This window comes from Solanum lycopersicum, chromosome 1 (assembly GCF_036512215.1).
Source record: "Solanum lycopersicum chromosome 1, SLM_r2.1".
In the NCBI taxonomy this organism is placed as follows: Eukaryota; Viridiplantae; Streptophyta; class Magnoliopsida; order Solanales; family Solanaceae; genus Solanum; species Solanum lycopersicum.
Genome location: NC_090800.1, coordinates 93,549,736 through 93,563,536, shown reverse-complemented (window position 1 = coordinate 93,563,536; position 13,801 = coordinate 93,549,736). Strand labels below are relative to the sequence as shown.

Here is a 13,801-nt window from a genome sequence, read left to right as displayed (position 1 = left end):
AATCTCATGATCAATAGGAAAGAGCAAATGGAGGTTGTAAACTTTGAACCTCAAAGGAACTTAAACGTTGTTCAAGTGCTTTGCAGATAATTTCCCAACTAGTATATAGGAACACCGCTTTCTTCCCTGACTAAAATTTCCATAAATCTTATAACTCATTCATTAGTTTTACAACGATTACAGAATATCAGCTATGTTTAGAGAAACTAGCTGGAACAATGTGGGCCGATGAATTGTACACCTGGACGAAAGTGGACATATCGAACCAACATTAAATTTCAGAGTGACATCTTGATACACTAATTTACCATAATATAATAAAAATTAGAGTCACTGGTGACTTAGTATAATGCAGTTCGAAGGAAGTAACATTCTCACTGCCCAGAAGTCTAATAATTGCCTAGACACAAATGTCATAGGTTCTTTCCACTGAAGCATGCACGAGATGAAATAAGATTAGATCACAGCTCCACTAAGCACTTCCCACTGATGTAATCAACAACTTGGGTGGCAGTTTGATCAAGTGCAGCGGTTACTGCCACCAGATTTTCCAAAAATTCTTCCGGTGTTGGTTTATCACCATCCACAATGTCTGTCACAGCTTTCACAAAAATGGCAGGAACTTTTAACAGATCTGCCACATAAGCTACGGCTGCTCCCTAAAACCCAAAAAACAAATTGGAACAGAAAAAGGAGTGAAAATGTATATCCTAACAAGAAAGAGCAAGGCTAAATGAGCACAGTGATTAGGAAACAAAACAGAAGTACATTGAACACTTGGCACAATTGCAGTCTTGAATTAGAGGGGAAAGACGGAAGCTACATTGAAAACTTGGCACAATTTCAGTCTTGAATTAGGTTTCCAAATATCATGCCTAGCACTAGCATCAAACATGCCTGGGAGGGAACAAGTTATTTTTTATTATTGAAAAGGTCAACTTTGAGATATTAAATATCTTAGACGACAATCTTTCTCAAAAAAAAAAAAAATATATCTTAGACAACAAGAGTTTATCTAATCGACGAAGTATGTGGAGCTCAAGGACAACCAGGAAAGACATGTTGATGGCCAGAATAACACTATTTGACCAATCTCTACAGGGGACTACAGAATGACCAGCGGACTAATTTCTCCAAGTCTTCACAAAAGCAATCATACTAAACTTAGACATTTAGATGTTACCTCCATGTCTTTGATTGTTGCGTCATTTGCAATGATAGATGCTTCATCCATTGGAGACATATCTAGAGAGTCACCAGTAGACAGCTTGCCTACCTGTAATGAGGAGATAAATTACATGACAAATTAATTCAATGTCTTTTTTAATCAGGAAAGCTTTTTGCTATTAAATATACCTAATGACTTTCCAAGTACATGGGCACTATAAGCTAGGCAGGAAACAATCAGATGTTATTGTGGAAGAAAGTATATACATGAACATTAACAAGTTTGACAAAAAAGGCATGTAAGTCTTACATGGTTCTCAAGCACATCGTAACATCTAGATCATTACTACACTCTTTCGAGAGAATCCCATTTTCACATGCCAACTCACGAGCATCCAAAATCACCTAATTACAGATATTGCTAAAATATATCCTTTAGGTACATGTTAAACTTGTAGAGATCACTATGTTAAAAGTTACCACATCTATGTTACTTCTCATTCTCAAAAAGACCACATCTTAAGTTGGTAGGACCTATTAAGATTGTCTATACTTGAGTATCATTTTTCAGAAAGAAAATAGCAGATAGTGTACAGGTACTGGCACAAAGTGGACTATAGAAACACGTACTTATATAGTAGAAGATCGTATCTGATATAACATCAGCACCATCATTCACATTAAGATAATCACCCACCAATCCGAGAAAAGAAGATTTCATATAAATCAAATTGGAGAGGAATGGATGTTAGGATTTCATATAACCAACCAAAATTAGTTTGGAAAATGACACAGATGCCCAAATCCAACTTGACAAAATGATAATGAAAGGACAATCTGAATCCACAAAATGTCAATGACGAAGAAGCTAAAACCACAATCTAGAGAAGTACATTCAGCAGCCATAGACAAGAATAGATATCAAAGCAGGTGAGCCATGAGCTAATTAAAGTTGGTTCTTTTTTATGCACAGTTGAACAATATTTACCTTCAAGTTAAGCTCCTTCAGAAGATTGGGTGTAGCAAAAGCCTTCCGCGAACCAACTCCATATATATCAAATACCTACACATATATGAGTGCACCCAAAGACCTTCAGCTTAGCTGCCCATAAAATTAGCAAAAAATAATCCAAATCATGCACCCAAAGACCTACAGCTTAGCTGCCCATAAAATTAGCAAAAAAACTTTCCAAATCATAACGTAGGTGAATCAAAAAATTTGAGGTTTGCAGTAAATAACCAGGGACTTCTTTTTTTTTTTGAGAATGATAACTTTATAACCAAGGACTTCTTTCACTAGATTATTGATCACAATGTCCTTAAAACAGTTGAAGCACCAAGTCCAGTAAATAAACTGGAAATGATGTAAAATGTAGAAGTTTAGCCACAACAATAATAGGAATTGTGATCTCTGGTTATGAGGTATAGAGGCAAATGGTTTGTCAACCTAGTGTCAGCTTTGATCCAGTTTCCCACATTCTATGTGGTTCTTAACAACAATAGAATTCAAAAGACATAATGCGTGGATGGAAAATGGATATTACCGGGATTGGTATTCTTCTGTCATGGAAAGCAACTTCTGATGAAATAAAAACATCTCCTATTGAAGCACCTTTGGCCTGAAATAAGTTAACGCGTCAAAAATAACATAACCAAAGAAAAATTTATGTTTGCTCAACATGGAGGAATAACAGGAACAAAATTTTCAATTAATCTGTCCCAATATCTTCCTGTTCCAACAAGGTTGTCGCTTTTCCTCTAACAATTTATCTTACTAGCGCTCAATAAGAGAGATGAGAGAAATAACAGGGAAAGAGGAAAAGGAAGATTATATCAGAATCTAAAAACACAAATCATACCCCAAATCCACCTGCTGTGCCAGCATTTATGATGAGGTCTGGCTTTAATGCTTGGACAGAAGCATATGTCACAAGAGATGCAGAAACCGTGCCCACACCATCAACCCCTGTGTTAGACCATTCATAAGTTAGTTTGACAAACTTTAGACCACTAGATTTGATGCATATAAGATATTTGAGGTATACGAGGACACACACTGCAAGAGAAAACATCAAACTATTTAGAGCATCAGATACTTTAGTGCTTTGGCAAAGTTATTTTCCTTCAAGCAAGAGGAAGGTTTCAAGAGTAGAAGACCAGGCTCTAAGACTACTGGCTACGTTCCTCTGCAAATGGGCACACCCATATATATGTACTCATTAACTCTAAATTACAGCCTTGATCTTGAAAATGCAATTCATCCTTTGACCCAGGATAACTAGCTAAGCCACATGCCTCTCAAGGATGAATTTCCAGATCTTCACCGCACATGTAGAAGCCACCATAACCCAACACAAAGGCAATGGAGTTCGAATATCACCTTTAGAGAAATTGTTAGAAGTTTAAAAGACAGATTTCATTACTGAAAACACTGGAGGAAGGGTGCTGTGAAGCAGGTTGGGTAAAAAAGGTATTTTACAGTTACAGCATGTACCAAATATGATACACTCTAGCAGAGCTGATAAGGTATGACCGTGGAAGAATAGGGCCCTTACAAAAGTAACCTGTTTTGGATGGACTACTATGCATGAATCAAGTCTTTTTTTCATAACTGCGGTGTTTGGATAGTGAAGAAGCTAAGTTGCTAACCACACCTTTCTGGGGCTTCATCAGTGTAGATACCATTCAAGTCTGATGGATAGTGAAGATTTTTAACAACTCAATTTTTGCATCATGGAATAGCAAGGAAGATAATTAATGATTTTGGATACTTTTGAGTTGTGGCATCATCCAAGGCGTGGCCAAGCAGTCAGTGAAGCGGACAAAAATAATGGAAAACTAGGCTCAAATCCCACTTGAGATCAAAAATACGTTTGTGTAATTTTTTCCAATGGCAGAGTGATCTAGTCCATGTGCTTGTGAGAGCTACCAGGTCCTAAGTTGAACTGATATGGGCACAAACCGTAAGCTAGCTTAGACACCAAACCGTGTATGATAGGCCTACTAAGTGATGCAGGAAAAAAAGGTCTACAGGTTCAGTATCACTGTTTACTGTTTGGACTATTTGAAGGAGAGAATAACTAGTTTCATTGAAGCAAAATATAATCCTCTTCATAGATTGAGGGCTTTTTATAATTTGCTTAAATGCTTCAGTTCTTGGGTATATTTTCAGTTTGTGAAGTTATGTGAGTTTTTGGATTTCAGGCACCCTACATTAGTACCACCCTAACAGGGAATAGGGATAACCTAGCCTGTTTTGTAGTTCACAACAATCCCACAGTGCTGAGTTTGTGAATAATACAACTTTCCTTACATCAACCCCCCCCCCCCCATTTTTTTTTTATAGAAAAAAGATGTATCTATAGAGATGGACATTTTCTATATACTTCAATGTACTTAATGATTGGACTAATAGGAGACATACCCCACGAAGAAAATGAGAGAGTCCACATAAAACTTCCCATTTGAAGAACTGGTTGGTGAAACTTTATCCTACCACTAAATGAGGCAATACACAATATGCTAATACCTCGAAGGGAAAGAAGGATTGTTACTATAATATAATTTTCTATCTCAAATGTGGAAACAATATGCTCGTGCATTGGTTATATAAGCGCCACGTTCATAAGATGTAATCAGCAAAGTAAAAATTGCCAAGATCAAAATACCCTACCCAATGCTGGGTCTTTCCCAGGACAAACAATATTAACGGTGAGACCCTTGTAATTACCATAGAACCGCACCCAAGGGACTCCCTTTGGGAACCTGCATTGGGCACATCATCAGATATTAGATCCAAGAAGAGACAGCAGAACAAACCACCAAGCATCGTAAAAATCTACTGCATAAATAATTACAAACTATATTGAGCATGTGGAAAATTTAGAGGTTCCTGGTCATCATTATAATAAAATTCCCAGGTCTTTTGAAAGAATCCAACAAGGCAACAACTCTTACACAATTCATTTTCGAATAGGATATCATTCTTTTTTCTAAATCATGTGAATCATCCTCAAAATATTTTCAGTTTGAATAAGTATTACCCCCTCCATCCCATTTTATGGTGCCGTTTGACTAGACACGGTGTTTAAGAAGAAAAGGAAGACTTTTGAAACTTGTAATCTCAAACAATCCTTAGATATTTGTGTGTGTGTAAATCATTTCATTAGTATTATAAGGGAAATTCAAAAGTTACATTGTTTATAAGTATAATAAGGTGACATTCTTTTTTGAACGGACTAAAAAGGAAAGGGTGTCTCATAAAATGGGCCGGGTGAATCAATACATATGCAACACATCATAATCTTGCTAGTTTGTTTAACAAGCAACCTCATACCACGTCCATATGATTCAACAGGTAAACACTGCAACATTTGTTGTCATAAAAAATATACATAGAGCTCTAGCATCTATAATATTTACCGCCTCAAAACTTGTCTAATAACTACTCTTTCATTTCTTCTACCACTAGTTTCTGGTTATCTTCACATGTGTATTTTGGTCATCTCGAAGACTCATCATTCTATTTCGAAAGAAAAAGTCAAATTCTTTTTACCTTGGCTTACATATTTCAACATTTTTAATGAATATTTTAGCTATGAAATTGTGATTTATTTATATATGTAGCTTATATTTCAAAAAGGAAAAAGGTATTTCCAGACTCACAACTAAACTTAGTCTCTTATTCTTGATCTTTCGGTACAAGAGAATTAATATCCGAAAAGTAAGCGGGAAAGCAAAAAGGAGAGAATTTGTAACTTTTTCAGTTGTGATTTTTCATATAATCTCTTCAATTCTGAGTAGCAAAAGCCTCAAAATAAGAACAGATGGAGCTTACACGGAATTGAGGTCCTCGGTAAGCTGGAACTTCTTAACAAGAGGTAACGCCTCTGTTTGCATAGCTGAAGATTCACAAATAATTTTTTTTTACCGTCAACACGATTTCTTAATAAACGGAGCAATCACAAGTAAGAAACAAACAAACAAAGTTCTTTTTGAAAAGAAAAAAGAAGTACCAACGATGAAGAGGATGGTGGAAATAGGGCGGTTATCGACTGAGGAAACGGCGGCGGCGGCCTCCTCCTTGACTTCTGCTGACTTATCGCCGTGAGGAGGAGCCATTTTTACAGGTAATTCCTTTGAAAACTTTTTTCGATTGAGAAATTGAGAATCGAAGTGGTAACTTGTACGGTCTATTATTGGAGAGCTCTTGATTGATAATGTTGTTAAACCGCCCATATGTCGCACCGACCCGACCCGACCCAAAATCCAATAAATTAGGCATTTGACTATTCCTAATATACCCCCAACTTTGTGGTTCACACTCACGCACTCATGTGGTCGTAACTTTTAAAAGTTTAGATCCGTAGAAATTACTTTTATAACAAAGGATATATTAGACTTTCTCTTCAATACTCATTTATAACTTTCGATAAATGTGAAAGAATCTTTTGAAAGAAATGAAAATAATTAAAAGGTTTATACTTATAATTTAAGGAAAATATACAAGTATCCCTTAGATTATGATTAATATTTTAGAGATATATCTTAATTAATCTAAGGTCCTATTATTCCGAACTTATTCTTTTTTGTAATTTTGTGCACTTTTTTAACTTACATGACATTCAAATATCTCTCACGCGCCTTAATTGTGTAGAGTCACGGATGTGCCACAAAAGGTGTATAAAATTACAAAAAAAAACAAGTTCAGGTGGTAATAGGACCTTAGTTTAATTAAGGTGTGTCTCTGAAATTTTGGTAATAATTTAGGAAGTACTTGTGCATATTTCTTATAATTTATATTATCTATACAAAATATTTCGGATAAAATAAGAAAAATACATCATTCGTCTTGATTCATGCCACATTTTTGTTTAACTCTTGAATATTATAAAACGCTTGAAATCACTCTACCTTATGCTATATTTTTCACAACTTCCGGAAGTTATTAATTACAAAGCAATGTTATTCTCATTTGTATGCTTGCATACAATTGTGAGGAAGCATGTACAAGTTAATCATATGCCAAAGGTCTCAAACCAATAATGTTAACATGGTCCATATTTTTGGAATGTACTGATGCGCCAAAAAATGAAATGACTCTTCATCACTAGAGTTTCGTCTTTTAAGCCCAGGAAGCTGCATTATTGATGATTTCTCACCTTCAGCATATCGAATAGGATCAATAAAGTTGATTCTCATGAGGTGGAAGATGAATAATCTTGATTTAGGATCAGAAATTAAGTGTCTTGTAAGTCAAATATATCGACAGTAGTAGCATAGAAAGATAGCTATTACAAGGTTTTTCCCTTGAGCAACCATTTGGAAGCATAGGGAAACTCTGTGGAAGAGGCATTTCACAGTTCTCACCATTGAAATATATTCTCCTTGGAAATGCCCATCCATTTCTAAGTGTAAATGAGTTCATGTCCTTAAGTAAAAGTATTTCTGTAGTCACAGATCCCATTTGCTTCTCTTCAGCTTGCAACAAAGCATCGTTGTACAAGTCTAGACCCCAAAACAGTGCAACTTCATCTGCATCAACATCGATAATTATTTTTTATTATACTATCATCTACATCTGTAGCGCGACTTTAATGTAGAGCAAATACCTGGGACACCAACGGTAGAGAGCATTGTACTGTTGAAGCTGAAGACAGTTGTCTGCTGGCTAAAACCAGGATGTTGGACTACCAAATTCCAATTGGAATAGTTTTTGCCTAAGTTGTAATTGGAAACAGTGAGTTTCACTCTCCAATAATTCATGTAGTTCTTCTTAATATGCCAGTGAACCCGAAGGGGACACATATGATCAGTACACTGAATTAGCTCGCGAACATATGGTCCTGATGATCTTTGCCTGTTCCACACATATATATAAACCACAACAAAATCAGCACTCTTTGCAAAATGGGCAAAATTGAAGTATTTCATCCTATAAAAAAAGCTGTTTTGCTTAGTTACCAACCCAATGCATGATTTTGCCTCATTGTCAGCTAATTTACATCCACAGCTACACAAATTGCATGGTGTTACCTCAGGATTGTAAAATGTTGAAAGAGAAACACAACAGGTTGGCAAGTTGTTGGCCAAGAAAGTTGAGTAGGTGCATGTTGATTTCCATGTCCCTGAAGAAAAGGGATTTAATGTCCAATCTAATGTTTTACAGTGAACACTTAAAAAATGAGGTAGAACACATAACGATATCAACTCAAATTAGTAGTATAAGTTCAAAACAGAATACTTACTGATTACTTGCTCTTGTCTTTGTCCTTCTATAACCAAAGATGTTGTTGGATCTGTGTCCATAAATTCATCACAAGTATAACCAGGTCCTGGAGCCATTAGAGTGAGATTTAGAGGCTTGTGAACTGTAAAATTTCCCCTTAAGTTTCCAACTTTCATCTCAAAGGACGCAAAAGAATTGGAAGGATTGATAGCTGAGGCAGCAAGCAGTCCACCATGACAGCAACCATCTAATTTGTTCTCTGGTGGAGCTTCTGGCGCAAAGTCTACTATAATAGGACTTCTCTTGCAACAATGTGGAATTTCAGATCTGAAGGCTGAACAATTTCCTTGTTGAGTGGCGAAAGCACCAGACATTGACCAAATAACCTCATTAGCTGCCCATGTCCACCCTAGTTGCCAGCCCGGTTTCTCGATGTGTCTATACTTGTAGTAATTTTGAATGGTTATCCTTGCCTGAAGCACTATATTCAAGTTAGAGAGCAAAGAACTACTAATATTAAACTGATGGATATATATAAACTTTTGGCCGCAATGAAACTACTAAAACAATGAACTTCAGACTTAATCTCAAAAACTTCACCCTCCCCTCCCAAATGCACGACCAGGCCTGGTAACTGGAGCGTGGGTAATGACTCTGATATCGTGTTAAGAAAATAGATGTTGGGTCCTACTCAATATGGAAGTAATTCGTTTTTCCTTACCTGGTAACCATCTTCTGTCCATCTAACAATGTCATACTTAACCGATATATTTCCAGTAGGATCCAGAGGATCATAGCAATCTGAAATTAAAAGCACCCAACATAACAGAAGAACAAGTGGCTAAGGTATTTACTATATCCAAAACAGAAGCAAAAAAAAGATGAAAATAGGAAAAGGGTGTTTGCCTGAAAGATTGAACATAGTAATTATCAATACCAACATCAGGGGAAAACACCCTGGTCCACTGATCAAGTCCATGATCCTTTCTGAAAGTACAATTTGGAACAGAGATATAGTCCTTCACAAGTAGAATGAGACAAACTTTTGTTTATTCCATCTTGGAACAAAATCCACAATGTTTGGTTGTAACAAAGCAAAAGACTATTGGAAATATCAACACAGAATCAAATAGGACAAAAAGAACTTTTTCTCAGATACTCAACTAATTGCTAAGTCATGTTTTTTGTATATTTAACCAATAAAAGAAATCTTCAGTAGGAGTTTTTGTCCTTTCCAACATCCTTTAGTTATGGAGGCAAACATGCAATATGCAAGAGAGGTAAATAAAGCATGAGTAATCATTCCAGAAGTTCCTATATTATCTACTTTCTGTTGGTGAAAATTAATAAACTAAACTTCTCTTAGTTGAGATTTTGAAAAAAACAAGTTTTTTTTTATGACTAAACATGAAAAGCTTACATCTTTGATGGATTGAAAAATTCAAAGTTCAATACTTATCCTCCAAATGTCAACTATAATCACATAGTTGACTTACAAAGATTTTATCATTCATGTATGAGTCACAGAATGACCTCACACTTGCAGACAAAACTAGAATCTTTATCTTGGAACCTAAAATACTTTTGATCATGATTTTCAAAATTCCAAGTTCTTATTTTTTGTCTTTATACATTCAGTATCGGAAACCCCTCGTTGACTCGTCTGAATTCACACCACATAAATCCTCTGACTAAAGGTGGAGGATGCAAACCATCCTGTCAAAATCATAAAACATCACACAACATTCTGAACAGTCGCAGTTTAGCTGAGTTTTTAAATCTTCACCATCTCATGAATATGATGATAGTCTATGCTCATGATTTTATTTCTAAATAGGCGGTTGGTGGCCCCTTCGAGAGTTGCGGGTCCTTGCCGCTGCATGAGTGTTAGCTCACGCTCAAAACTCCTCCGACACGAGTCCTAGTCGTTGCGCTGCGGTCCGTTTCCCGGCTTCGCTTGCGCAGTTGATCATTAAGTTATTTAAACAGGCACTGATTTAATTCATGTAATATGACACTATTAATTGCTGAAATGGATACTGTATTAGTAAGGCAGTGTCTCTCAGCCTTTAAATTTTAACAGAAATTTACATCATACATCCCCTGTTATTCTTTTTTTTTGTCTAATTTAATAAGATCAGTTACATCTCAGAAATAGATGGAGGCTGCAAGAGCGTAGAGGAAGAAGCAAGAGGCTCGTGCACAACAGAGTTTGTGGACACCGAAACTGGCTTCCCTTCTAATTGCAGCATCATGCTGCCCAGTATTTCAGTCAACAACTTCTTGAACTCTTCCTCTTTAACCATCTTCCCATCATCGGCATCCAACATCTTACAGACTTCTTGTATGACCTTATCCATCTGCAAACACGGGATACAACTATATCATACGCAAGGCCAGCTTTTAATTAAGCAAAAATGTGATCTATTAGTTGACAAGTTTAGCTTCTACACACTGATAAGATTATTAATTTGAAAATTAAGGTAGATTACTGGCTACAATATGTTTAAGAAGCTGATATTGTTAGTGCATAGAAGTTCAATCCTTAGTTGACAAATACCTGATCAACAGCACCAATGGGAGGTAAACCAGCTGATGGTGCAAGAACATCAAGTGCAACTCGTAGGTATTCCTTTGACATTTTCCCATTGCGATCTCTGGGTATAGTCTTTAAGGCAGAGTCCAGCGTCTGCACCGTAGATAAACAACTAAATAAAAAGACCCTCAGGCCACAAGGAAAAGTCTCTTGTCGCAACTTTTCACTTCTTGTATGACATTAGTCCCAAAGAAAGTTTCATTTCTTGTAGCATGATATTTTACTATATATTATTAGGTCCTGAAGACAACACCATGGGTGATGTGTACATACCTTATCCAATTCAAACTTGTTAGACAATAGTCTTTTAATTCCACTTCCATCAAATGTATTCTCGCTGTGAGCAACAATGACTGGCTGCTCCTTGAGACGTTGAGCAGCACTCTCTGCAACTTTCTTAAATTCAGCCAAAAATGTTTCTTGTGTAACAGGTTGCTCGTTAGTTGCTCCAATGCAGGATTCAACTACTGGCTCCACAACATTACTCATTACCTACAGATCAAGATAATAACAAAGTAATATGCTCTAATAATTAGAAAAGAACTCATCATAAAAATAAATGTGTAACAAAGAAGTTACACAGGATTGTAAGCAACAAATTTTACGAATCAGTGAGCAATCACATTTTAAAAGACTATACTTGTAACCGTTAATTTGTCATGTCTTGCAAGTAACCAAATTTATGTAATCTTCTAGAGTAAAATTTCTAGCTAGACATGAATGTTAAGCCATCAAAGAGAAAAATGAACTACCCATGAGTCTGATGCAGGAGGCATCCCTTGATCAACCGTGAGCTTCTCAAAAGCCTTGATGATGTAATCTTTGAGGGATCCATCAGGCAATTCTAACTCAGAGTACAGGGAAATCATCTCTGGTTCGAATGCAGGACTTTTAACGAACTCAAGAAGATCTTCACCATCCATACGAAGGAGTACAATAGGATCTCGCTTTAGACCAGCAGCCATTCCTAGTAAAATATCTGAAAGAACTTCTTTAAACTCAGTCTTGCTTACTTTCTCTTGCTTTCCATGTGTGAATTCTTGAAGAACCTAAGTCGCAACAAGTTCACTAATGAAAAGGGTTGACAAAATATTTCTCGATATAGAGAAGAATTTAACTACTATACACTGACAATGTAAAAAACTTTTACAGGTACCTGTCCATAAAAAGTATGAATGCTGCCTCTGAGAACAATCTTTAAAAAATAGAATTAACCAAATTTTTTCTGTCCATATCATCATTGTCGGCAGATTCAAAAATTAAGAAGTTAAAAAAAAAAAGAAGAACATTTCTAGGCAATCTCCATCTCTTCTTCAATGGTGATTCCAAATGGTTAAGGAAAAAGGAGGGGGACAAAAAACAAAAAAAAGTACAGACAGAACAACTTAAATGCCAAGACTCATCAAAAGACATACACTATTTTTGAATAAATAATATTTTCAACTAGGATATTAAGCTATCTATATATGGTGTAATTTTTTTCATGAACTCTTCTACTTACATAGGTGCACCTCACGAACACCTTTTAACTTTGTTTATACACATCAGACACCTTCAACGGACTACATTCTCAAAGTTGTGTGGTATTTATAGGACAACTTAAAAGTTAAAGTGCCTAGATACACATTTTCAAAAGTTTAATTGTTTATTTGGGAGTTAGGCGATATTAAAATATCTATTTTTGGACTATCCCTTAAAAATATTTGAGTGCGTGCAAATGGAACCGCATCCATATCCATGACTTTGAAACTTGATAACTTGAACCCTTGAATTAAAAAAATGAAGAAAATAAATAAACAGTCCAAACACAAGAGTCCAGTTGAGTTGCTGTCTCATCTCAAGCACTCTGTAATCATTAAACATCTGGCTTCTTACGGCCCCATACCAGTACCATTTGCGATATGCATTTACTATTTCAACCAATAATTAACCAAAATACATGTGTATATATATTTGTTTAAGAATATGTAACAACATCAACAAAGTGGGTGAAAATTAGAGGGATCGTGGTTCAAAATTCAACGGAAACAAAAAAAATGTTACTCCTAGTTAGGTTTTGATGGATAAAGTAACCTGATAAATTTATTTAATACTAACAAACCTGACAAGTTTTTATGGTATTTTTGAAGTGAGAAATGGAAGTACCTCAGAGTAGATATGATCAGATTCAGGGGAAGAACCTTGAGGAGGTAAACCAAGGGCAACACCAATATCAGCAACAGCAGGTTGTAACTCCTTCACTGAAAGTTTACCGTCTTTGTCTATGTCAAGTTCTTCAAACTTATGATCTACAAAGTTACTAAACACAGCCTCATTTCCAACTAACTTCATTATATCTGAACCGTCCATCACCTGACTCTCACTACTTTTCAACTTCATCAATTCATTTTTCTCCATTTTTAATTTAATTCCTTGTCAACACAACTCACTTTCTCCTCGTGACCAACTTTCTTTTTCTTTTCTCTTCTCTTCTAAAAAAAAGAAAAGAAAAGGTGCGTCTCAAATCAATGTATACTAGTATGACTTATGTGTACTACTTCTTTTGAGAGAGAGTTCTAGAGAAAACGATGTGACAATAAGGACACCTTATGTTCACTGTTGGTTTTAAATAAGCACTTTTAGGAGAGGTTGAGATAGGTTTGTGTATTTAAGCAGAGTCAATCAAAAAGTATTTAAGCCTGATAATTGTTTGGGATGAAACTAATACTTTCTTTGTTTTAAAAAAAATGTGATATGAAATTTAAGAAATTAAAATTATATTAAATATATAAAATTATTTTTTATCTTGTATTCTTAGACATGAAATTTAT

General features: G+C 35.7%; 3 protein-coding genes across 3 annotated transcripts; all 3 read right to left on the bottom strand.

Annotated features, from left to right (window-relative positions):
• Nucleotides 1–118: 118 nt before the first annotated feature.
• Nucleotides 119–6,432, bottom strand: LOC101256428 (5'-methylthioadenosine/S-adenosylhomocysteine nucleosidase). Its single transcript, XM_004230874.5, has 8 exons — nucleotides 6,183–6,432; nucleotides 6,005–6,068; nucleotides 4,841–4,932; nucleotides 3,027–3,133; nucleotides 2,712–2,786; nucleotides 2,156–2,230; nucleotides 1,184–1,276; nucleotides 119–659 (listed from the first exon to the last, which is right to left on the bottom strand). The coding sequence occupies exons 1-8, from the start codon at nucleotides 6,403–6,405 to the stop codon at nucleotides 462–464; spliced, it is 927 nt and encodes a 308-aa protein (XP_004230922.2). The 5' UTR covers nucleotides 6,406–6,432; the 3' UTR covers nucleotides 119–461.
• Nucleotides 6,433–7,159: 727 nt separating this feature from the next.
• Nucleotides 7,160–9,452, bottom strand: LOC101253637 (COBRA-like protein 1). Its single transcript, XM_026028828.2, has 6 exons — nucleotides 9,302–9,452; nucleotides 9,117–9,196; nucleotides 8,415–8,868; nucleotides 8,135–8,294; nucleotides 7,779–8,026; nucleotides 7,160–7,701 (listed from the first exon to the last, which is right to left on the bottom strand). Exons 1-6 carry the CDS (start codon nucleotides 9,372–9,374, stop codon nucleotides 7,400–7,402), a joined length of 1,317 nt encoding a protein of 438 aa, XP_025884613.1. The 5' UTR covers nucleotides 9,375–9,452; the 3' UTR covers nucleotides 7,160–7,399.
• Nucleotides 9,453–10,419: 967 nt separating this feature from the next.
• On the bottom strand, nucleotides 10,420–13,721 carry LOC138339178 (uncharacterized). Its single transcript, XM_069290655.1, has 5 exons — nucleotides 13,137–13,721; nucleotides 11,744–12,040; nucleotides 11,265–11,483; nucleotides 10,956–11,084; nucleotides 10,420–10,755 (listed from the first exon to the last, which is right to left on the bottom strand). Exons 1-5 carry the CDS (start codon nucleotides 13,386–13,388, stop codon nucleotides 10,537–10,539), a joined length of 1,116 nt encoding a protein of 371 aa, XP_069146756.1. The 5' UTR covers nucleotides 13,389–13,721; the 3' UTR covers nucleotides 10,420–10,536.
• Nucleotides 13,722–13,801: the final 80 nt, after the last annotated feature.